The sequence below is a fragment of the Branchiostoma lanceolatum genome, chromosome 5, assembly GCF_035083965.1.
Source record: "Branchiostoma lanceolatum isolate klBraLanc5 chromosome 5, klBraLanc5.hap2, whole genome shotgun sequence".
NCBI classification, from domain to species: domain Eukaryota; kingdom Metazoa; phylum Chordata; class Leptocardii; order Amphioxiformes; family Branchiostomatidae; genus Branchiostoma; species Branchiostoma lanceolatum.
Window position 1 is genome coordinate 12,104,878 of NC_089726.1, and position 25,120 is coordinate 12,129,997.

General features: G+C 43.7%; 4 protein-coding genes across 9 annotated transcripts in view; 1 reads left to right on the forward strand and 3 right to left on the reverse strand.

Moving 5' to 3' along the window:
• The window catches only part of LOC136435166 (uncharacterized), a 40,091-nt gene extending 35,535 nt beyond the window's left edge, over positions 1-4,556 (forward strand). For 3 of the 4 annotated variants that reach the window (XM_066428404.1, XM_066428407.1, XM_066428405.1), the window contains 3 exons: positions 300-326; positions 1,200-1,331; positions 1,591-4,556. In XM_066428404.1, the coding sequence (XP_066284501.1) occupies positions 300-326; positions 1,200-1,331; positions 1,591-2,915 (1,484 nt within the window). In that variant the 3' untranslated portion in view covers positions 2,916-4,556. The remainder of the gene's footprint in view (positions 1-299; positions 327-1,199; positions 1,332-1,590) is intronic. The other variant, XM_066428406.1, reaches the window with a different exon arrangement.
• A 62-nt stretch (positions 4,557-4,618) lies between these two features.
• Positions 4,619-12,786, reverse strand: LOC136435167 (properdin-like). Of its 2 annotated transcripts, none has more exons than XM_066428409.1 (12): positions 12,522-12,786; positions 10,191-10,388; positions 9,719-9,865; positions 9,267-9,437; positions 8,733-8,903; positions 8,185-8,373; positions 7,818-8,000; positions 7,391-7,573; positions 6,592-6,804; positions 6,308-6,348; positions 5,789-5,933; positions 4,619-5,566 (listed from the first exon to the last, which is right to left on the reverse strand). In XM_066428409.1, exons 1-12 carry the CDS (start codon positions 12,586-12,588, stop codon positions 5,328-5,330), a joined length of 1,947 nt encoding a protein of 648 aa, XP_066284506.1. In that variant the 5' UTR covers positions 12,589-12,786; the 3' UTR covers positions 4,619-5,327. The 2 variants fall into 2 exon arrangements, with proteins under 2 accessions (XP_066284506.1, XP_066284505.1); XM_066428408.1 differs by having other exon boundaries at positions 6,308-6,351; positions 12,522-12,785.
• A 766-nt stretch (positions 12,787-13,552) lies between these two features.
• Positions 13,553-17,330, reverse strand: LOC136435862 (uncharacterized). The gene is made up of 6 exons (XM_066429573.1): positions 17,117-17,330; positions 16,721-16,831; positions 16,140-16,360; positions 15,667-15,902; positions 15,361-15,483; positions 13,553-14,971 (listed from the first exon to the last, which is right to left on the reverse strand). The coding sequence occupies exons 1-6, from the start codon at positions 17,328-17,330 to the stop codon at positions 14,266-14,268; spliced, it is 1,611 nt and encodes a 536-aa protein (XP_066285670.1). The 3' UTR covers positions 13,553-14,265.
• A 276-nt stretch (positions 17,331-17,606) lies between these two features.
• Positions 17,607-24,740, reverse strand: LOC136435173 (interleukin-17 receptor A-like). 2 transcript variants are annotated; one of them, XM_066428423.1, is made up of 9 exons: positions 23,872-24,740; positions 19,933-19,957; positions 19,517-19,669; positions 19,225-19,349; positions 18,778-18,931; positions 18,511-18,552; positions 18,066-18,235; positions 17,906-17,959; positions 17,607-17,707 (listed from the first exon to the last, which is right to left on the reverse strand). In XM_066428423.1, exons 1-9 carry the CDS (start codon positions 24,016-24,018, stop codon positions 17,642-17,644), a joined length of 936 nt encoding a protein of 311 aa, XP_066284520.1. In that variant the 5' UTR covers positions 24,019-24,740; the 3' UTR covers positions 17,607-17,641. The 2 variants fall into 2 exon arrangements, with proteins under 2 accessions (XP_066284520.1, XP_066284522.1); XM_066428425.1 differs by having other exon boundaries at positions 18,066-18,232; positions 23,872-24,738.
• Between the last annotated feature and the right edge of the window lie 380 nt (positions 24,741-25,120).

Sequence of the window (25,120 nt, forward strand, 5' to 3'; positions counted from 1 at the left end):
TCTAGCCATATAACCTGGAATTTTCTGTAGATTCTAATTGTACAAATTTAGGTATGTTCATAGTTTGAAGTTCTGGTGCTGTCAGCTTTTAGTTATAATCTTATCAATGGACGTGGTTATAGTCCTGAATATTAAGTAAAAGGGCTTCTCACCAACATTCTTTTGTCAGCTCACCAGGTTGATGTAGAATAGAAAAATCACAGGAGGGTTAAATGTAAAGTTCAAATTAGCAAGTACCAAGATGGATGAATGGCAGTTAAACTGATGAATATTTTCTCCCATGCAAATCTCATCTGCAGACCTGGATCAGTACTGCAAAGAAGCTGGTATGTCTTGGAATCAGACTTTCCTGAAAACCATGTTACTGTATCCCTCAAGCCTTCTCCCTGTTTGCACGACAAGCTTTTAGTGCTCTTTTTCACAATGCTGGATGTCTACAGCTGGTGGAGGTTAACATTGTGCAGCCCTGTTTTTCCTTTCTGTCCGTCTGTGCATATGGTAGCGGTAAATAACCAGTATTTGTAGCTAGTAGAGAGATTTGGTGACAAGGGAATCTTTTTGCCTTTCTGTGGTATTGTACAGTGTTGCATTCTTGACCCTTTGTTTAAGTCAAAAGTAATATTGTGTGATGCCATGGTATACGTAATTTTGCAAATCATAGTTTTGTACATGTAGATACAGAAAAAATAGCATAAAACTTGTTGCAGGATTGATGTCTTATATACCCATCAAATTACTTGAGGCAAAGTGTTGTGTCATGACGTCAATATACCAATGATTTGAATGTTACTTTAGTTTTCTTTGAAATATCCAGGCCACGTGTACTGGGAATTCCCTAATGCTTTGATGTATTAATCAAACAAATATAATTTATATTTGTTTCATTCATAATACATGTATTGCTAATTTCTCATGAATATTCTCCTGTAAAAAAGAGTTTTGAAATGAAAATTCTACCATCTATCAAGGTTCTACAATTTCAAAGTAATGACACTTTGATCATCCTTTTGACAATGTACTTTTCATTTCAAGTAAGTCAGTACATTTCATTTTAATGCACAACATAAAGGTGTTGATACACTAATATCTGCAAACATATGGCAAAGACCTACTCTTCCAGACACCTTTGCTTTCAGCTCTGTTCCTGGCAATATTCTACCTCGTATTGTTTAAGCACATTTTTTTATCCCTTACCACAGACCTTGATCAGAGCAGCGAGCAGGCTGGGATATTCTGGAAGGCAGGGATTGGGGTAACCAGTCTAAATGAGTTCCTGAGTGTCTTCACAAGCTGGAAAGGGGAACAGAAGGAGAAGGGAAAGGAATCTGAAGGTAGGACATATTGTTTAATTTACATGGAACAAAGAATGGACATTGTGTTCTCTGTATGAAGCATGCTGAAACATGCTTGTATAAAATGCTCACGAAAGATTTTAAGCAGATGAGATTTAGTGCTACATGTATCTGTCACACTTGAACCAAATACAACAATTGATACATCCAGTCAGCAAATTTATATTGATGATATTCTTTAGAGACATTCTGGTCTGATACCCTCCCTTAAAAACCTGTTTGTTGTTGATATCCCCAGTCAAGCCAAACTTCATGGATACTCTACAATCAGACAAGGCTGAGCACACAGAGGCTTCTGGGAGGACAGGAAACCTGATTGAGATCTCAACTGGACCAGTTTCAAATGAGAAAGGACAGGAAGATAAGACAAAGGATGTAGGGGAAGTCCAAGGGAAGCCTATTCCGTCAATAGGGTCTGCCACCAATCACAGGCCCCTTGTTCCATACATTACCGAAGACTTCTCGGAAGGTCATGCTGAGCAGCCAGTGACGACGTCCCAGACAGATTTCGGGGAGACAGCAGAACACCAACAGTACTTGGAGGCTGTGTCGTCCCAGCTACAAGCTTCACCACATGTTTCACCTGGTGCTAAATTAGTGCCTGTGGCAGGACAGCCATCTTGTTCCCAGAGCTCTGCACAGGGGCAGGCCACTACCACCCCAGGCGAGGTAGCCCACCCACAGGTCCACCTGTCCCCTCTCCCTCGAGAAGCTCCCCACACCCAGCCTCCCCAGCCTCATCCTTCCCCCCAGCAACCCCTCCACCCTCCTCCTTACCCAGTCCAAGCTACCCAGCCGCCACAGAGTCCCCACACTCCACATCCAGCCTATCCAGCAGCATCTACCCCCACTCAGAGCTTCACACCCCAGCCTCCTTACTCCCAGGCGACATCTTTCCCTCAACAGTCCCCAGTTCCTCAGACAACCCCGTCTCCTTCCTACCTGCCACAGTCCCCGTACCCTCCTCAGTCAGTGCCATACTCGCCTGCCTACCATTATCCCCAGCAGCCGCCCTCCCCTATGGTGTCTGTCAGTGCAGAAAGCTCCCCGCAGGCACAGCCATCTCCCCACACACAGTCCTTCTCACCTTACCCTCCTTACTATTCCCCTCAGCCACAAGTCCCCAGCCCTCAGGGGTCAGCCACCCCCGTTCAGCCTGGATATCTGCCTCACTTCCAGTTCCCCGAGAGTTATCCAGAAATGCACGGGCCACCACAAATGCATGGCCACCCGGGACACCCCGGGCCAGAGTACTACATGGGTCCCCCTCCCCCGGGAATGGGACCGCTTCACCATCCCGGCATGGCACCCCACCCAAGAGGACCATTTGTGCACTCTCCCCAACCGTACAGTGGACCTCCCCTAACTCCGGGCGGAGGGGCTGAAAGTGACCATTCTCTCAGTCCTGGCATAGAAAAGGAAGCAAAACCAGTTGAGAAAAAGTCCCTCTCCGGCTCCACCTCCCCCAGGGCTCGGATCCAGAGGTCCAAGGCCGCTGCAGGCAAGAGGCCAGTCCGCCCTCCACCCACCAAAGTCCAGCCGCCTACCCCTACACCCACCTAACACAGCTGGGGATAGTGCCAGGACTTGTAGACCGTGAAACACTGTGCTGTCATAGTTGTAAATATATACAGTATGCAATATATACAAAAGTGCCACTTGAAGTGGTTTCATGTGACGAGCTTGTGGACATTGATAAGAAATATGACGAACTTAGCAATAATCAGAAGCCAGCTTAAGGGTTGGATGATTACATTTGTTTCTAGTATGGAACTGGTACAAAAGGGATGGATGATGTGAGAGAGGGGCATTTTTATATGAAAAAGTTTACAGAGTCATAAAAGGAAACAAATGTAGACATGTGACAGATTTTGTGTCCCCTATAAGGCCATAGATTGACAGTGCTAATGACCAACCTTGTACTTATACTGCATATATTAGAAATAAGTTGCTTTCGTATACAATGGTCAAACCTCTATGCAGTAGTAGATTGAGTGCTTAAATGCCAAAGGCTTTTCAACGTGTCATAGACATAAGTTACTGTGTGTGCTTGAAAAGCAGGGAAGCATGCAACTGATGTCACCCAACAGCAGAGACCTATGATGTATCAAATATGTATGACAATTTCTGGCATAGGACAACAATGCCATTGATATGATATGTATACCTTTCAAATAGTTTCTGCTGGTTAGCAGTGGAGAGTGTCATTAATTTCTACATTTTTATTAGTCTCTTTTAGTTTTACAGAAGTCTTGACATATACAGTATCAGAAAAATAGAACATCACTTTTCAAAACTCAGAAATTTCTAACACTGGAATATTTCTTATGAACAAAGTGACATTTTGCAAAAAGTATAGCATTTCAGTTAATTTTGTTTATACTTTACTTTACTTGATGGTTTTAGTGTACATAACTTCTATGAAAGTCCTAGAAGATTTTTGACATGATACGGACCTTGAAAAGAAAGTTGAATGCACATTACCTTGGAAATAAGGTCCAAGATCGTTGTGTCATGTATTGTTTTGACTTGCATGTTTGTAGAGCTTGTGGTATGTATACAGTTTCTAAAGCTCTCTTTATTGTTGTTGGCTTTTTTTACATACTCTGTACATGCAGTAGACAAACTCTATACATAAGTCTTAAATGTTGTTTTTTCTTTTGCTGAGAATTTCTACCACTGCAGTAACCATAAGATACTAACAATATCCTCTTCATGATCAACGTTCATGTATTTTACATGCAGTGCAGACCTGTGGGATGTAGCATACAGCTATGACTTCTTTTGCCAATGATCATGTAGCAGACTACATTTTTAACTGTGCCAGAGTGGAGTGAATATCAGGTCGCATACTTTAGACTCCATGGTCTAACACTGTCACAAAGTACACAGTGGATGCCAGTGTAGGTTTTAAGTGTAGACATCTTTTATTGTGGGGTTGCCATATCTTAACCTTGGTGCAATGAGCTAAAAGTGGTGCTGTGGTGTCTAACAAAAATGGCTGGCAGTATAAAACTCTTGGTCAAGTCTGTACATACATGTAGTGCTACTGCAGTCAGCCTGGAAATGATGATGCCTAATTGAGATTTTTTATTACAATATATCTTTAAAGGTCTTTATATCATCCCTCTTTTGAGGGATACATTCCGTACATGTGTATATGGTTAAGATTATTGGAATCATTAAAGTTTTATGTTGAAGGTACCACAACATCTCCTGTCTCGATGATGGTTTTGACGAAAGAGTACAAGATTTAAAATGACTGATATGAGCCCATCAAAACATTTTTATTCATACTTTAATTTCTTGGCTGCAGTATACTATACTATGACATCAATCTCGGGATATGAGCATTTCCCACGCTGCGTCGGATACACTCCCTTGTGTCTGTGGACCAAGCTGAGAGGTTCTGACAAATGAGAATGGATTATTTGTATGCCAAAAATGACTGATATTTATATTCCTACAAGCACATTCATTTAGCATAATCTTTGAACTGGCCATGGAGCCTTACATCTCGAAATTGCACATAAAGATTTAAAACGTATACGAACTACTAGTATTAGTAATGCACATGAAAAGATATGGATGTTACTTGAAGGGGGACAACAGGTGGGGAGAGGAACACAAAAATAACGTATCATTCGTCAGCTTCCCTGTGGCAACGAATACTATATGTACAAAATACGTTCGTTAAACCGCCTCTATCAAATTACATTGCACATTACATGACAACCCCGTGTCATCATGACAGAGCGTAGGTGACTGGGGGTTCAACACTTAAAGCTTTTGAATTTGAGTTCAATCCGTCAACATAACTTTTTAAAGCCAGATTGCTAAAGAGGACGTAGAGTAGCTGTAATAGGTTTGGACGTCAGGCTATCCTTTCAATACTTCTGTTCGCTATATCCTCTCCACTTCGTTGTCTCAATATCAATGTATAAATTCTATATCTGTTCGGTCTGGTCTAGCTGGCTACTCTCCATCACCGCTCCCACTTCCGCTGCCATCGACATAATCCTCGTCGTCGTTCGCGGCGGCGTCACACGACCTGGTCCCGGGACAGACGCGGGGCTGCGCCGCAGCTCCAGCGCACTTCTCCCCGTTATTCTGCGGGGCAGGGTTGTCGCATCGCCGTGTCCGCTGCTGGATCCCCCGCCCGCAGGTCGTCGAACATGGACCCCACTTGCCCCATCGGCTCCACTGGCCGTTAACTGTACACAAAGAGAGTAAGATCCTCAGAATTTCTAAATGCCGTCATTACGCAACCCTACATTATATAGACATAGTAAGTGGTTACGGGTCTTACGACCTTACATCAACTAACTTTACCATTATACTACAAAATGGAAAAGAATATCTTACGACACATGATAACCCTACGCGTCGGTTGAAAGTTTGGAGACCTGGCAAAAATTACAGTGACTATGACTTACCGACGCCCGGTCTTCTGTCCTCTTCGCTATTGTCGTCCTCTTCATCTCTCCCATCGTCCTCCCCATCTCCACTTCCGCTCCCGCCCACCATGTCTTCGTCATCTCCGTCTTCCCCGAAGCCAGGGATGTCGCCACTGCCTTGTTCCTATGGAAACGCACGAGATTAGCTTTTGGATGACATCATCAGTGCGCTCATAAAAAAAAGACCCTCCGTACATGACGAGAAAGTACCAAATGGGAAATATGTCATGCTGTAGCCTTGCAGAAGAGACACTATTGCCAAGTAGTGGGGTAACAATGACTGTAGTTGTAGAAGTGAAACTTGTTTGATAGTTATACACGCGGCGCTAATGTGGTAGCCATGAGTGTAGTTAAGTTGCCAACTTCGTGATACCAGTTGAATACAGAAATGGAAGACTTACAATACATACAAGTAGACTGAACCAATGTATTTAGTGGGGAAATGTGTGCAGTTTCTGTTCTTAAGATATGGGCTAAAGACGTATCTTGCCGACTCACCTGGTCGCAGCCATCTCCGTCACCCCCTTCACAGCCAGACCCTTCTGTGCGTGAAGAAAAAGTGAAATGTGGTAAACAAATCAAATATAGCGTTTGCGTGCATGCTTTTCCAAAAAAGCTGCCATCCATTATAATTTCAACGTATATGTTTTCATCAGGGGATGAACTTCATCCCACGTGGTTTCTGTCTTTATGGCGAAGCATTCTTAGTCATGGTTGGATCAGTCACGTATGGAAATCATCAAAAGACTATATATACTATATAAACTGAATCATGCCCATACCTTCAGGCTCTACAACCCCTCCGCCGTCTCCTCCGTCCGGACACTGTGGCGGCAGGCCGTGGCACCGCCTGTGACCCACCGCCACCTGCGGGCAGTCTCGGCCCCCATGCCTCGGAGTCGGGTTGTTGCACTGCCGTACGCGCTGTTGGAACGCCACGCCGCAGGTCTGGGAGCAGGGCCCCCACTGGCCCCAGTGACTCCATCCTCCGTCAACTGCAACAGCGGAGTGTATAGATTTATCTTTTCGTCCCCTCCTAATATCTTAGTAATTTTCAAGCAGATCTATGGTCATTATCGATGACAAGGCAGCTACATTGTATCAAAAGGGCCAACCAGTATCCCTGGACTGTGGCTTTCAATACTGGTTGGCCACCTTTTTTTAATTCATTTTTTATTCTGTCATGTTTACCCAGGGTAGCTCTGCTCAGTAATTACCACTGCTTTACAGAGGGGCCCTGCGCGTTACATAAAATAACCGATAATACAAACAGAAATATCAACATATAGAAATAATGATAATATATAGTAAATGAATGATAACAATCATAGTACAAATCATAATACAAATCATAATACAAGTCAAATCATAATTCAATCCGTTCCTTGTCGTCATTGAGTGATCAGAGGCCCCTTTGATACTGCCTTGCCACCGATAGATCTGCTTGACGATTACTTGAAGACTACCACGTAATCAATGCAAAATAGCTTCAGCTCCATATGAATCTAGATGAAGTATGACTTGGTGGATCATAATGCGGATCTACATGTACAACAGCAACAACAACAGTAAACATTTTACCTGCAGCCGGACATGCTGGGAGACCACGGCACTGTTTGGTCTTGGTGTTCTTTCCCTCGCACTCACTCCCTCCGTTTTGAGGTTCGGGGTTGTCACATTTGCGCAAGCTCGACTGGATGCTGTTTCTACCGCAAGTCTCCGAGCATGCGCCCCAGGGGCCCCACTCACCCCACTGACCGTCCACTGTAGGCAAGATTTTCGTTTCCATAAAAGCAGCCCATCTCTGGCGTTTACAACTTACATGTACATATGTATCTTGACGAAACATGTGCCATTAGTTGTATGTAGTTGATCATGAGTAATAGTTGCTGCTGTGACTGTTGAAGAAGCTAAGGCAATTGCGACTATAATTTTCAAAACATACATCCAATACGCAGGGAGAACTGAAACGACGTCAAAAAAAGAATGCAGGTCATTTTCACAGTACCTGGGCAGCCTCTGACGTTGATGCAGTCACGTGACTCGATGAGCTGCCCCCTGCAGAATTTGCCGCCGAACTTCGGGCGGGGGTTCCTGCAGGCCCGTGAGCGGACCTGGTACCCCACCTGTCCCGTACACGCCTTGGCCGAGCAGCGGCCCCACTGAGACCAGGCCGACCAGCCGCCGTCAACTGTACAAGGGCACAACGAACAGGCATGTTCTTTCGTTAGACAAAAAAGCGCAATGTTTGCAGGCATAAATACCGGTCTCCACTATGCTATCACCTTCAAACATCTTCGAAAATGTGACTAGTTGTGATAACGTAAAAGATCTTTAGTATATCGTTAGGATTATGTGTTATAACCTTCACCGACCTGGGCAGTTGGGCACCCGTGTGTTCTTGCACTCCATGAACTGTGAATCCCCGCCATCGTTTGGTGGACACTCCCGTCCGCCGAACTGTGGGACTGGACTGTCACAAACGCGCGTGCGCTCTACTACCCCTGTCCCGCACGTCACGCTGCAGCTGGACCAGCGGCCCCATTGCCCCCACTGCCCATCGACTGGGGAAGTAGATAAGGTGTGAATTAAAGGCGGGTCGGAAAACTGATATCAAAAACCGAAATTTCCGCTGTAGTATCGTAGAAAGCCGCTAGGGGGCCCAAAATCTAACCGTTTCTTGATTTTGCCAACCCCTTCCAACAAACCAACTATCATAAAGATCCATTGACGATTTCTCGAGTTATGCTTTTCACAAACACACGCACCCCAAAACATGGCCTTCTTGACGACGGCAAAGACACACTTCTGGTTCGAGAAACAATTTTGTAATCATAGAATCTGTGAATCAAATCATCATAAACCTAGCAAAACAAGGTATCTATTGGCTGATGACAGTTTCAGTACATGTACAGGTACTCACTAGGACACGGGTCCACGTTACATTGCTGTCTGTCACGTTTCTTCCCCACACAGTTCTGTCCACCGAACTGGGGCTCCGGACTGTCACATTCCCTCCTCCTGCTGCGCATGGACTCGCCGCAGGTGGCGCTGCAGGCACCAAAAGGACCCCACGGTCCCCATTGGCCGTGAACTTGAAAGAAGAACATGTAAGGTTTGATAACTTCTACAGTGGGATCGTGATCAGCGAGCTATTTTAAAGACAGAAAACCCAGAAGGGTGGGGAAAATGCTTGACAGGTCTTCCGTGGTGCCCCAACGGTCAAATAGTTAGACTAAGAGATAGATGAGATGAGACGAGATGAGAGAAAATTTGACGCATAACAATGAGATTTGTTTGTTTGAATTTTTCAGATATTTACTAAATATTGTTGAGATGGCTCTTATATTGAGACCGTGCGTTTCTAACTTAAGCATTTGGATTCCCCGCCTCTCCGTTTAATCAAGGATGTTTAAAAACAAAGATACTCAGCAAATACAACCATGAGGATGCTTACTCGGACAGGGTCCCTGGTCGCACCTGCGCAGCTGTAGCGGTTCCCCCTCGCAGTCCCTCCCCTCGTGCTGGGGGGCGGGGCGGTCACACAGCCGCACCCTCTGGTGTAACCCCGCCCCGCACGACACGCTGCACTGGCCCCACTCCGCCCACTCGCCCCAACCACCGTCAACTGTACATGTGGAAACCAGATGGGGGTTAGAAGTGTATGATATAATGTCCAGGAAGATATTTAATATATATGTATCTGCGTCCTTACTTATATGCTGTATCTAAAAGTTTAGATTGTTTAGTATTTTTTTCTCCTCTATCAATGTATCAAGTGGTATCATTAAGACTGCCGATAGGACTTAAAACCGCGGCGACTTTGGTGACACCAGCGTAGTACAAGCACCACTGACATATGCCCACCACCACCCATTTTAGTGCACAATTTTTGCATGATATACTAACCTGGGCAGGGATCCTGGTCACATGGTCGCACCTGTGTGTCGGGTCCCTCACAGTTGGCCGGGTCGCCCAGACACCGCCTCCGCCTGAAGTGCCACCCCTGGCCGCAGGTGGTAGTGCAACCCTCCCAGCCACCCCACTCGGTCCAACCTGGGCCATGGACGGAAGCCAAAGAAAAATCATAAGCACTTGAGCATTTTAAACATTTTCCTTGCAACGTTAGCTAGTGTGGCGCCATCGATTATGATCTTGCATGCGATGTTGTCTTCTCACCTTACCTATTAAACTAAAGATAACCGAGGATAATCATTTCCTTGTCTGAAACGTATTGATTTCTGTATCTGCCAGTTTATCTATAATTTGATCTATTCAGTCCATTAACCAAAACAAAACTGCTCGTTATGCCAATATACTGTAGGTAGGGAGGTAGTTGGTATCAACTATACTGAAATGAAGCCAAATAGATCACACGCACCTTCCCTTTCTTCCTCCACATCGCCCCTGATTTCTGCACAGGGTACACATCTCTTTCCCTTCAGGTTCCTAGAATATCCCTGCGCCAAGGGCTCCAGACCGCAGCACTCCTCTGCACTGCCATATTCTCCATCCGCCTCTATCTCCTCGGAACATCTTCTTGTGGCAGGGTCGAACTTTCGCCAGCACACTTTAGCTCCTAAACATTGGGAGAGATTTTGCAATAACAGGCTGTTTTCAATTTTTCTCCCCGTATCTGCTTGGAGATCAGGCTGAAACGAATCCAACTTCCAAGAAGACACTTGATATCGTTCTCAGATGTTGGATCGGCCGAATTTCGCAAGATATGAATGATATGTGCCGAATCTTTGATATGCTAAAAATATGACTAAATACATGACTATATGATGTATCATGGTAAATGACGAAACGCCAGTAGACTAAATGCCGTAGCCAATGACAATGACATATTGGATAGATTTTTCTAAAACTGTTAAGCTACAAAGTCAACATCTAGTGACTGTTGTGACAAGTGCAAATCACGAAATAATTGATATAAGTTGTTTATCCTTGTAATCGCTCCCAATTGTCTCGAGAGATTTATTGTGTACTTAGCTGATGGTGGCCTGTCGAGACATTTAAATAACGCACTCCTAAAATACACACCCGTAATGAGGAACAGTCGTCTTTATGTGGACCGATGTAATGCTAATGTCGATGGACAAAATCGCCACTATTTAGCTAAAAGAGAATTGAAAACTCTTGTGGCTGTCTTTTCTTGGAAAATAGGTGCGGCCGTGATTTAGAGGGGGTTTCCCCACAGCTGCTCTTCCTCAATCTTTTGAATGTACCGTACGTTTCCATGTTGCACGCGTTATCGGTGAGAGTAAGGCTTGCAGGAATTTTAGGGAATGAGAGTTATCGAAACTCATACCTGGCCATGGAACATAGCCAGATCTGTTACTAAGTCTCCACAGGGGGAAATTAGTCACTCTAGCGAGGGGGATCGATTGGGACAACCAAAGATGGAGAACAAGAGTTTTGCCTATAACTCGGTAATTATATCTTAATCAACAAAACGCTTATCGACTTTTCGTTCCCACTATCGTTGAATTACTCCAATTCATCAGGGAGGGTCGACGACAGCTGATACATGTTACCTACTAGGCTAGTCGGGTGGACCACCGTAAACAATTTACACGCGAATTAAAGTTAATGTGCAAAGATAGCTGGTGGTTAGATACTGTAAACCTTTGAGAAGGGGAAAGAGACCCACGATTTTATCATGAAATAAAAAGTACGCACAACCTTCACCCAATCCACATGCCTGTTATCCCCAAATGTGGACTCACCCGGTCACCATGGCGACGGAGCCCGGGTGGGGGGTGAACGCCCCTGGCTGAGCGCGGAACAGGAAGAATCTGTCCCGTCAGATAAAATCCGAGGACATTCCAAGATGGCAACCGTAATCTTGGAAAGTACACGGTCTGCACGTGCTCACAAGTGATCAGTGTCTTAAAGTCGTAAAAGTGATAGAAGTAGCGCGAAAGTATCAAACTCACCCTTCAGGCACTTTACACAAAATACAAATTCATTTAAGTTTTTAAGAGATGCTCTTAGACTTTTTCACTGCATGGATTATACATTGTATTCTAGTCCAATTATTGGGCGTAGACATATAAGCAAGGTAAGCTTATACAGGTGCAATTTGAGAAACAAGGAAATGCAACAAGGTGTGTAGAACAATAGGGGATTACGCAATGCTGTCCGTTTACCGAAACAACACTTAACGGACTGCATGCGGTGGCTCGACAATAGCTTGTACTAATCTTTTATGGGAATTTCAAACGGTACAGAACGTCTTCTGGTTTTTGTTGCGTTTTTTCTTAATTTACAAACGTAACAACACGATATGCTAAGCAAACATCAAGTATTTTTCCCATTTGGGGCGCAACAACTCCAATATTCTTGGAATCAGGAGGTATTGAAATAGGAACTTATCCTTGCCGATTCATCCAAGAAATTGTGCCGTTTCCTTGTCATTAGTTTTTAGATTTTGTCACGTTGTAACACCAAATCATTGATAGCTGGAAACTACGATCCGGTAAACTTTTTTCCCACAATCTTACATGTAACGTCAGAAAATAACAACGAAGGCTCTCGATCTACCAATCCAGTCAGTCCCGTAGATAGTACCATAAAGTCATGATGAATAACACATCATATAAACCTTTATCTCGGCTATTGATTTCTATTCTACATGTAGTATGAATACATAAAGCATCATAACTGTGTGATTTAGAAAGTAGAAGCGGCGGTTGGTTACACTTACCTGACACGGCGTTCAGTGTCAAACAAGCGGCGCACAGAAAAGGCAACAACAGTCTTATTTCAGCCATAGCTCCCTGTACTGCCTACTCAGCCTAGAAACACCTTTGAGACAGTGAAGAGCAGTGAGCTCGCGAGTTTTGTACACTCACGGCGGGGAAATCACCGTTTCTTTTTTAGTCAACAGGAAGGATGACGTTGTCCGTGCAGAACAGGGAAGCTGAAGGGAAACCACGCGCGTGCTGGCCAAGCCGTAAACCGGAAGTCCCCTCTCTGACTTACCCCTAAACCGGAAGTTCTGACAAGATGTTGGCAAGAGCGGATCAGTTGGGCTCTGACCTCTGTGAGGAACCTGGTGATTAGTAGTTAATCTCCAAGCAGATGCTTTAGGAAGATCGTTTGTGACAAAAACGGCAAGCTAGGAGGAAGTTACGATTTTGCCTTGAGACACCTGCTTGGAGATTAATTACGATTTGGAAAAGTGACATCGCGCTTTCAATAACTAGAAGATGCGGTAAGCATTAGGGGGGGCTAGAAAAAGAATTCAGAAATATATCATTATCATCTGCTTTGATAATCCTTATTGAAATTTATTTTCTGATCAATAAACAAACAACTGTAATCAAACTGTAAAACAAACATAAAATCTAAAATATGTGTAGTACTTGATAGGGATAACTTTGACATGTAATGTGGGCACAATGAAACGCAAATGTATTTATGAATCAATATTTGTGATATTATTGACCAGTGTCTTCATACTAAGGACTTCACTACGTGATGTACTGTGAGCAATTTCCTACTACGAGTTTTTTCAGCAAATCTATTGTTTAAAGCACGTAGCATTGTCTATGCGCCATGTAACGTTTAGACAAGATTTAAACATGGTGGTCTTTGTGTTCTGTAGAGAACGTTTTCGTCGGTGAAGAAGATAGCAGTACTAGTGTAAGTATAGTGTTCCTGAACAAGGCGCTCAGTATGCAGAAGTGGAGGTTGTGGTGAAGTCTTGCAGTTTTTAGACGCCAATAGAGCCAGTTATATATGGACAAACATGTTTATTCATCATCATCTGGTCGTGAAAGTGTTACGAATGTTTACATGTTTATTACTCAACAGCATATGACATGTAGTAGTCTACTTTGATACTTGACAAACTGCACATGTGACATAACGTTGAATCCTTTGGTGAATGTGTACTAATTTATATATTATGATGGTTTCAGGAAAGCATCTAAAACTCATACATATGAAGTATATACATATCCGTATTTTGGATTGACTTTGGGCAGAGTATACGTATCGCGCGATTGTTTAATTCACAAACACGTGACAGTTACAGTTTTAAAACTAGCCGAAATGGATACATGCGCCCGTTTGCAACAAGCAATGTGGCTATCATAAAAAGACTTTCCGTTTAATCATTAACTACTATCACATACAGTGATTAAAACCAAACTGGTATCTAAGATTCCTGTAGATCAGTACGGATATGTAAAACACGCTAAACGCATACCCATAGAACGTTAGACATACATGTCTTGAGATATCTGTAGCGTATTAACTTTGTTACAGATGATAGTGAAAACACGTCTGGACAAATTGTTGTGTCAGTGCAAACAATCTACAGAAAGTGCGGCAAACTCATCAATAAGGGACGAGCGGCGTGTGAACAAAACACTGCTGTAGAAATCTTGTTACATATTGTAATCCATTAGAGCCATATTACTATAAACATAGAAGTGGACGTCTTAGACATCTGTCATACGGTCTCGCGACGCAAGGGTATCTATTCCTTCATCCTCGCTTGCACCTCCTTGAGTTGCCTGAAACTGTTCCACATGTCTGGCAAGAAGAGCGACACTCGGAGAGATGACCAGATTTGGGACAGTACGGTTCGGGACGGAATAGTCCGAGGTGCCCTCTGATTCGATCGACTGAGGGCCTCCTACGGCGCGGGTTGGCGCAGTACGACGGTTTGCGTGACCGTTCGGTATCAGCAAGGTGTCCACAGTGTTCATGACAGGTAGAGAGTAGGTATAGGTGGCGTCAGGTCTCCTGCCTCCAGGTCCAGAGATGTCTGGTCTCACAGCATCCCTGGACTGGCCTGTCATGGGTTGCGCACGAGAAGGGCCGTTACAGTGCACGTCCAACTCAGTTTTATCAGGCGTGGACACGATGCAAGGAGAATCTGAACTCTCCGGACTCATCTCATAGTCATAGTTATTGTCACGACGAGATTGACTCTGAGAAGCATGGTGAGGCCTGGTAAAGTGGTTACTAGTATATTGCTGCCCCCTACTGTCTGGGACATCACCGGGAGTACTACTGTAGTGTGGCTGGAGACCGGTGTCCTCACCCCCGCCACATGCCTGGCCGCTGCCCTGGGAGTCCTGAAACCACGTCGGGTGGGCGGCCTGGAACGCCGTCATCTCATCTATGCATCTCTTTAGTTTCCTTTATAAACACACAACAAGTATATATATATTACAGAGGCATGACAAAACGTCTAAGGCATTCAAAAACAACGAAAATACGAAACAACCCCCTACTTAGATAAATCATAAAATTTACACCAAGCCAAGAAAAAAACAAGGCGTGGTAGTGCTGTATATAAAAATGTCATACTCATAACGTATAACAGGTTGGAGACATTGACGCTCTCCGCATCATTTCTACCGAGACCCAAGTGAGCACCTGTCTGTTACACTAGTGGCCGCGGATACGGGTACAAAAGCACCTGTCTTGCTCATTGGCATTGCAGACCTGGAATGTTTTCGATTCAGAAAATCAGAATTAGCTTTACTTCAACAGAATGGAAGATCAGCGACGAAGTCATGACATACCCGCCTGCCTCCGACTGGTGATACTGGTCCTCCCCTAACTCCGGCAGGGCGAAATCAGGTCTAGCGGGGCGGCGGTTCCACCGTAGCAAGTGGATGTAAAGTTCCTCAAAGTGCTTCATCAAGCTGTAAGAAAAGGTAGGAAAAGGTTTCCTTCTGTTAGACCTCTCTTCTCACATTTCTCTCGTTCACTTATAAAATTCGTATCAATGTGTGTATGGTCGTGAAAACGACGTATGATGTTAGCAATACATTCATAAGAGTGCGTAAATGCCTCCCCATCTAAAAGAAGAGAAACGTCTTGCATACATGTAGTTGTTTCCGACGTTGAGCGCACGAGGCACGTCCTCCTCGCTGGAGTAGCTGAAGTACGCCGTGATGTACTTTTCGAACGTGCTGTGCCCGTGGAACTCCGCCGTGATGAGGTGGATGGCGGGCCGTACCATGTCTCCACAGGGAGGGGCGTAAGGAGACAGGACCGACAGCTCGGCTTTCACGATGTCCTCCCAGATACGCTTGGTGCCCTTGGAACACACCACGATGACCTTGGAAACGAATTGAAAAAATGGAGCTGCATGAAAATCATTACCAAGATCCGTGTAACCAAGTCCTTGAGTAACCAAATATCTTGCGTATGTTGTTGTAACGTTATAGAGGTATTGGGTTTCCTTTAGTACACTACAGTGGTAAAGTAATGCGAATCACTCGTGGACAGAAGTTTTGTATTTGCCTCTCAAATATGCCTTTTATACTATCAATAAAGCCATAAAAAGTGAACTTACCCGCTCAGCCTTTTCTATCTGCCGACACAGCCACGGTATTTTCCCTCTTCTCTGTATGGACTGCATACAGTAGTCGTCCAGTGTGACGTCACACCCGCACTGCTGACGTAAGAAGGCTGCGAAGGCGCGCACAGTTGCCTCGTGAAGCGGGTGGTCATGGGAGTAGATGAGCAGAACGGGATGGACGGAGAAGTTGTTCATAGTTTCCGGAGCTGCCGAAACTGAAATTCGGGAGGAAGATTTTGATGCTGTGTAAATCTACTGTGTGTAACTATACCCCTTTCCCATATACTGTATGCTTTGTATAGTATTGGCCGAGCTAGGAGAGAAAACATTAACTGACTAACTGAAGCCATGACTTAGAAAATACTTTAATGTCATGCACGACAAAACATATCAGACATCCATGTTATCAGATTAATTATGATCACGTGTAGCCTGCCCATTAATAGCTACTTAGCACCATGGCCAGCAACCAGGTTACTTTACAGATTTCTGGTTGATCAAAGCTGCAGTATATTCAGCACGCAGGTCATTCGTATGTCCAGTAGTATGTCATATTCTTAACTAGCAAAACTTACAACTGTCTCTCTGTTCCGTATCCATTAGCAATGGCACCGTGGATCCCTCCTGTTGTAGGCCATTGTTGAATGTTCTATGCGGGACAGCGTCACCTTGTAGATGACAGGAGTCTGTACATGCGTATATTACGGAAACCGTATTACACATACATTCTTACCAGAACGAAAATGGAACGTCAGGAGCAGATACTGACATGCATATGGTGTCAGTAGTTATGAATATAGGAAACGTTTGCACACAAAAGTCTACATTGAATTATGATTGATAATGATAACAATGATATTGAGTAATATAATGTATCATTTAATTCACATTCACATTTATGTCTACAATGGCAATTCACAGGCCAGGTTAACAATTTTCAGTTGCGACACATAGGCTAGTTCTCTACTTGCCTTCTGGAAGCTTCGATCGTCTCCACATGAGGAATAGTAGAACTCCCGCGACCAGCACGCCTGCAAGACACCCCACAATCGCTACTAACATCCGGGTGGAGTCGGCCCCAGTAGGTCCAACAGTTACTGCGGTAATGGTGGTCTCCGTGGAAGGAGCGGGTGTAGTTACAGGCAGTGTGGTGGTGGTTCCGGGTGTTGTTGTTGGACCTAACATTTGACAACAGAACATTATAAATCGAAATCATGGATATTATTGAAAGTTTATAATTGTTAATATTTGCAGACATGCAGTATCATATTCATATTGCACCGAATGAGCGAAACGCTGTATTCTTCAAACCTACGTCTGATTTTCACTTTCAATTTTCTACTTAATTTTCAGATTCGTCATACAAACAGGGACTGTAATTGTGACTGATCCCACGAGGCTGTTGATTCTCACTGGGGCTCTTTGGTTAAAGAATACTGTATTCGTGTACTTCAATTATTGGTTAACGTAGAAAATCAAATAAAATTGAATATACACTAACCTTTTACGACAAATGACCTGTCAGTCTTAGAGATAACACAATCGCAGTCTCGCTTCTTCAACTGTGTAGAATTAAGAACATGTATGTTTAGCTTTCAAGTTAAACCAAAAGCCCCGAAAATTATGTTTGACATATACAACCACATTCTAGCTCAGTACGTGTGCATGACCTATCCGACACGAAAATCAATTCAAGCATATATTTTCATTCATGTACAATGCTTGTTATTAACTAACCTTCCAAAATAAGGCTGTCTTACCCTTAGTTCGACTGTATATTCTCCTCCTTGCACATCTTGGAACAACACATTGCTCTGTAAAAAAAGGACAGCAAAGACGTTTAGTTATCACGTATTGACGACAAAGTTCCCGCAAGTCCCTCCCTAAGTTTATCCAATATCGTACGATATGTCGACATACCACTTTAGTCTGTCGTTCCCTTTCCACACGACCATCTTCAGCGTGATCAAGCCAGACAAAGTAACCGTCAATAGTGAATGTCGACGGGGCCGGGTCAAAGGTCACGTTCACGGTGCTGCCATTCACAGAAACGTTGATGTACGCTGGAGTCCAATCGTCTGGTTCGACTGCTGACAGACGATGGGACAATGTAGGTACTTATGAGGAGTACAATATAAGGCGTACTTTTTGTAACTCATAATTTTGGCATTTGCATAAACCTTCTTGGATGGATAACAGATGTCCTTGACAAAAAAAAACTACTTCAGAATCAGATACAAAGTTACATGCAGTTATCCCATTCTCACAGTATAATTATCTTATTGAAGATGCAAATACAAAGAGATGTAGATGCAAGGCTGTACGTCCAGAACAAGTTTAAAAAAAAAAAAAACGACCAACTCACTTTTACACTCTTCTACGTCTTCCATGCCAGGAGTATCACAATCTAACGAAATTGCACAACAAAGGTGATAAGTGTTACCGTAACATATAGAAAACAGGACTTGAGATTGAAAAATAATAATTAGACATCTGAATTGAGGATTTCTACCGAGCACCATTGGTTATAAAAACATAAGGAAAACCTTTACTAGTATATCATAATCATATGTTATAGAGAACAAGAAATCTGGCAATAACACACTTAGTCCCGTGTACTCAGTCGACATACCCGGCATTCTAAAGGTCCTAGAGACGTTCTGGTCCTTGTGCCCTTCGCCCTGCTGTGGTTTGCTGTACAGGACTAGGTGGTATTTTTGCCCCGGCACAAAGCGTTTGGGAGATTCGTCAAGATCATCTCCGAAACAGTCGTAGTAAAACAGTCTCTGTAAAAGAGAACGGGACATGAAAACAATACAAAATTGTACATTCAGGCCCCCTAGAAAAAATCGTACGAAGTCCTGCAAAAAAAAATCTAATTCTATCGAAACGTGCTTTATAGAGTATAAAGAGTACAATGTGTAATCTTGGCAGTCTATGATAAGCCATAAATGAAAACCAATTATTTTTCATCGATGCTCCGTTCCCAAATAAATTTATAAATATGCAGTATGTCCGTAAAGATGTTCTTTTCAAAAATTGAAAATGTTCTGTCGTGAAAAAAACATATAGTTATTACCTTTGGGTCTACCATGGACATTTTTGTACCCGTGACGTTTAAAGTTACGCAGTCATTCCAGCCGTTGTCCTTGGTGTTCTTGCTCATAACTCGGACTTGGAATCCCCGCACAAACACTATGGAACCTGTGAAGGGAGGGGAATCAATACATAAGACTTAATGCCGCTACGCTGCTTGAAATTATAGACGTTGTTTCTCGCGCGCTAACTCACTCACTCACTCACTCACTCACGCTCACTCACTCATCGTGGCACACGCACAGGCACACACACGCACACATGTTCACACCTACCATCGTCGGGCGGTTCCCATGTGACGTTGAGACCGAGGTGGTACGTGCCGTTGCCTGACTGGAACACGAATGGCTCGGTTCCGCGTAGAACCGGTTTGGAGGGCGTTTCGGGACAGTGTGTGGCGTTGTACGCATTGCACCACCAGTTGCAATCTAACGGGGAATAGACAGTTTGAAACGACAGCTTGACACAGCTTCAAGTTTTTCAAAATTGTTGTTTCAATAAACACAGCCACATCGATATCGTACAATGTTCTCAGGTACTCGTTATATACATCTAGGAATCGCGTTTGTGGTACAATTCTTTTAAGAGGACAAAATGTCTTTAGATTTCAAAAGTCAATAAATTTTACAAGATGATCATATGGATTACGAAGGACATTTAAAGATCAGCCGAATAGTTATGTCACACATACCTTTCTTTACACGACAGGGAAGACCCTAAAACATACAAGAACACACAGTGTTACTATAGTCTGCCTCAAAGAGAGAAGAGTGAGCCTTATCACAGAAATAGGTTTGATTACAGATATCAACAAAGGATGACGGGCGGAGTATTCATCACAAGACGACTATTCTCCAGATAGTAAACCGTATAGTTCATAGAATAAGTAGCTTAAAGTATGTGCTTTCTCAACTCTCCCTTACAAGCGTCTGCGGTCCAAGATTTCGTGCAGGTGTTTGTGTTTGAAAGCAAAACCACCCGAGTAAGATAACTGCGCTGCAGGGAGGTTTGGACACGCTTGATCGCTCCTTTTTCTGTCAACAACTCAGGTGGTGTGACTCTGACATGTTCTAGAAAGCTTGTACCAACCAAACAGACCATTCTGTGAACAATTCAATCGGTAATGCGCGTTATAATATCGCTGCGAGTGACGTAGAATGATATTGCTTATGTCCGTCGGGCATTGCCATCAATATCAAATCATATCATATACGCGGACTAATGTACTTTGATGATTGTGTATCAGTGCCTTTATCCTGACTGCACTATAAACTTGTTTGGCGTTAAACTGTAGAAAGCTGTTTTAGTTTGCTTGTCCACGTTCTCAACAAAACAGAATGAACTTGACTCGCGCAATCAATTCAGACGCTTTCATTCTATTGGTCTTTGCCTTGTCATTCAATATACCATACACTATTTCAGTTTCCGTTCCAGACATATGTCTTCAAGAATACAATGTAGTCGCTTGCGTGGGTGTAATACACAATTAGAATGAACACATGTATTTGTTTACTCGGCCTCCCTTTTGTTGTACCCGGTTGATCTATGCACATGACACTACCTTGTGAGGTCAGTGCCCCTTTGCTGAAGTAGTTGTGAGCCTATTGAGCCTGTGAGAGGTTCCAATATATGCCTCTACTTCAAAATCCTTATGTTTACCTTTTGATACTTTTGATTAAACAACCTGATCCTGATCACCCCTCAACAACTGTTAACGGGTCGGGTAAACAGATATGGGTGACAGCTCACTGCCAGGCTGTGCCTGTCCGGTATTTGACATTGAATACTGACGAGGCGTTTCACTCCAACTATTCTCTGTACAGACTCGTGTGCGTACAGGTGGGAAACAAAACCCGGAGGGGGCTTTACGGAGTTGAGCAAGAAGAAAGACTCGTTCTGCCAAACTTGCGCATGACTGATGAGAACAAAAGAACGTATCAATTGATAAACACAAGAATATTCCAAAATATGTTAGAAAAGTGTTGCTCCATCACACTCACTGATTCAAACACCATGATACTGATTCCTTCGACATATTGTTGTTTAGATAACTGTTTCTGATGCCATAGTAGGGAGAAAGTATACAAGTCCAGAGTGCTGCCAGCATCTGTTAAAATCTACAATAACACAGTAAACCCTGACCAAAAGATCCCATCTTATCGTGCTTGACAGCAACAAATACAAGGCATGCACATGGACATCACTTGACCCATGGACAAGTTATGGTCAACGAATGTGTTGTTTTCATTGTATTTTTGAAAGATGTTACGCACGAATAGGTGATTGTGATGAAAAGTGGTCGACCAAGTTCTACAGCATTCCAAGGTGATCGTCTTACATGCCCTCCTGTGGTCTGGTACATCGCCATGTTCAAAATGTTTCAAATACCTTAAGCACCTGTCTTAGAATGGGCCAATATTACTTAACTCTAACCCCTGGTTAGGTGTTGTCTTGTTAGCCTCTGTACCATTTCTACTGAGTTAATCCCTTTTTTGATCGCCATTCGCGTCAACGGATGCAATCTTCCACGTGACAGAACTCCCCTCAATCATAATACATGTATAAGTTACCTGTACATGAGTTTGTCAGCCCAATATGTACGGCAAATGTACTTGATGAGGTAAGTACTCTACGACACACATTGCGTGTCCTTGGCCCGACAATGCCCCAGTCGCCCGGTATCTGAATTATTAACGATGCTGCTACCATATGGTGTTATTGCTCTCAGTAATATGATAGGACTCTGTCACTCGACATTTGCACCCCTGTCACTAACATGGATTCCTTTGTCTCCAGGGACAGTGCCACAACGCTGCATATGAAAATTACAGCAATACGTGTATGTCAAGCACTTGACAGATATATATTACATAAACATATCATCCTGTGAACCACACAGTGAATCATATACTAGTACACAGTTCTATTCAGGATTCAAGCGGCAGGGACTTTCCCCTCTTTTCCCTTCTGACTCATTTGATCGCAATTTTTGTCATAGCATTACGTATCTTTTGAACCATTTAAACAAGCCGATATGTCACAAGTTTAGCAACAATGGCGCTAGCAGCTCGAAAAGTCAAATGGCAAAGTACGCTATTCAGACCGATTATATGACGATTACAATATTGTAAACTGACACCGTGAAACACACACGCTCACACATCTTCATTTCTGTCTGAGCACCTAGTCTCTTCACCGTATACCAGCACGGAACGCTCTATTCTACAATTTTGAATACGACGAGGCGCAACAGGGGGGCAACGTTTCACGTGAAGAATGCCGGAGGCATATTGTTTTTCCCTACTCTCCAAGCAGAGCTAGGGTTTCGGCTGTTTTTTTACGTGTTTTAGGCGTTTTTGTCATGCCTTCTACTTTGTCATCGTTTTTGTTGTGTAGCAACAACAAAAACGATGACAAAGTAGAAGGCATGACAAAAACGCCTAAAACACGTAAAAAAACAGCCGAAACCCTAGCTCTGCTTGGAGAGTAGTTTTTCCCATGACCTCCGGTCAGGCTATTCCAACTCGTTTAAAGTTATTCATTGGGCTAATCATCGATCGTTACAGACAGCCTATAATGCTCATAGTGTACATACAGGCATGTACAAAATGTATGTACTCATGCATTGCACGTACAGCGCAGTGTACATTATTTTCATGTGACGTTACACACCGGTGCACCACATACAAACACAGGGCCGCTGTTGTCAGGTCGGTTTTCCCACACCGGGGACTTCTGTGGAACACTTGACGATTTCGTAGAAGTGAATAGGAGCACCAATGTACTATTGTTTACAGAGTTGACCGGGGTCATATGACTCAGGCACGTTGGCATTCAGTAAAACGTTTCACAAACTTTCACATTCATCCCATGTGTAACCATGCGTGTGAACTAAGAGAGGAAATTTTCAAAAGGACAAACTCTATGCAAACACAGGTAACGTTAAATGTAAGCCTACAAAATAATTGAATTAAGTCACCTTGGTACCGGTGGTACGTACTTAAGATACCCACGTACCATTTTGAACGGTCTTCTTAATCTAATATAGTACGGACAGCTTCCAAACTGCCAGCTCGACGACAGTGACATGTTTCTTTCGTGTGTTTTCGCAAAAGTAAGGACCTTAGCCGGGTTAAAAATCTCCCGGCTAAGAAAATAAAAGGCTGGCACACAGGGTACTACTTTCTTTACATAAACCAAAAGAGGGTTCTGGGTCATAAATCCACCTCCCTCGATCCTCAGATCATGCACGAGATTTTAGACACATTGGCTATAGGGTGTTGAAGAATGAAACACCCAAGTTATAACTATCTTAATATACCTGGATGTTACTTGAACTAGCTTGGTAGGTGATTTTTAGCACTCGCCCAAACTCCCATCAACTTTATTTACATAGCAGGGTGTTACAAAGAACGCGTTCCAGTGTCGTTAAGATAGTAACATGCGCAACAGTGTCAAGGGCACTACATTAGAAAGGCAATTCTTATGGACAGATCTTATTGTCAGATCTTATGTCAGATCTTATGACATACATAATACAGTAGATCGATGGGCATCTTTTCCAATGACAGGAAGTGTTATTTACGCTGTTTAAACGTGAAGTTCATAGTGTCTTACTGCATGTCCTTACCTGCTGGGAACAGTTCCAAGAGCAGTCCATTCCTCTTGTCTCAACTCTGTTCCGTTTCTTTCTCTTCCTCAGTGCCCCATCACTTCGTTGTGAAGCCAAACACAGCAGCAGAAGCAGCAAAACTCGAGTCCTCCAAAGGGACAACATGTTGACTGTGCCCTTCAAGTTATATCGTCAGTTGGGTCAACTGGGCGAGGTGTATTTCTGTAAACATGAATTTGTACGCGAATTAACTGGACTAGAACCAGTCTGTTCGTCACAGTTCAAACGGTTGAGTCAAGGTATACTGACGATGGAACCCACTCCCATGACACCTGTTAAAGTACACACCATGGCCATGGACTGCGGACAAGTGTTCAGTTTTAACACGACAACGTTAACGTCACACAGTTGCAAAATAGTCCTCCATTTCTTAAGCCCGGGCCCCTCGCAAGCACACCTGGAGGAACGTCTGGGGTCACCTCCGGACGTCAGGTAGCCTTGGCGAGATCTAACGTCACCTGCTGTTCTGTCTGTGGCGATGGCCGCTATGCCAAGTTTTCTCACGGGACCGTGAAAGACTCGTCGCGAAAATGGCCGCCGGGGCTTCAAGTCTTACCTGTCCGACTCGGTGTCGCTCCGGGCGATCAAAGTTTGTGTTTACCTAGCAGCTGAACGACCCTGGTGACGTGCGCGGCCTGTCCCGAGTCCACGGGGACAAGTCAGGTTGAACATTAGCGCCAGTGGATAGGCTAGGCGTGATGGAAGTAAGGAATGGCTTCCATCTGGCCCCTAAATGACACTGATCTTCATGCATACCGGAATACCATAGGCGTGGCACAGGTGACCTGATACCACCGGCGAAACTCAAATGCGGAACTTTCTTCGGGAAATTCGACATGAGTGCACATTAGGTTCCGCGGAGTTAGTGCCCAGTGACAAACTAGTAGTAGTACCGTTAGTAATACTAGTGGTGGTTTAAATACTTGAACCTGGTAGTGCGGTTGTCGCTGATTGAATGAGGGTTTGAAAAAGAAAATGATTTAAGATAAATGGAGCCAAGAAGTTGAGATCCTTGAATTCAATAGGCACGTCTTCCGCATCCGAGTTAATCTATATCTATCGCTAGAGGTCGCTGCTGCACTGTCATCTCCGCGGAGACTGCAGATAGACCCTGTCATTCCCGCACACTTTACAGAAAACCGCGAGAACTGACTACATGGGAACGAGACCTACGACGAGAAACTGTCCTATGTGATAATTTTACGCC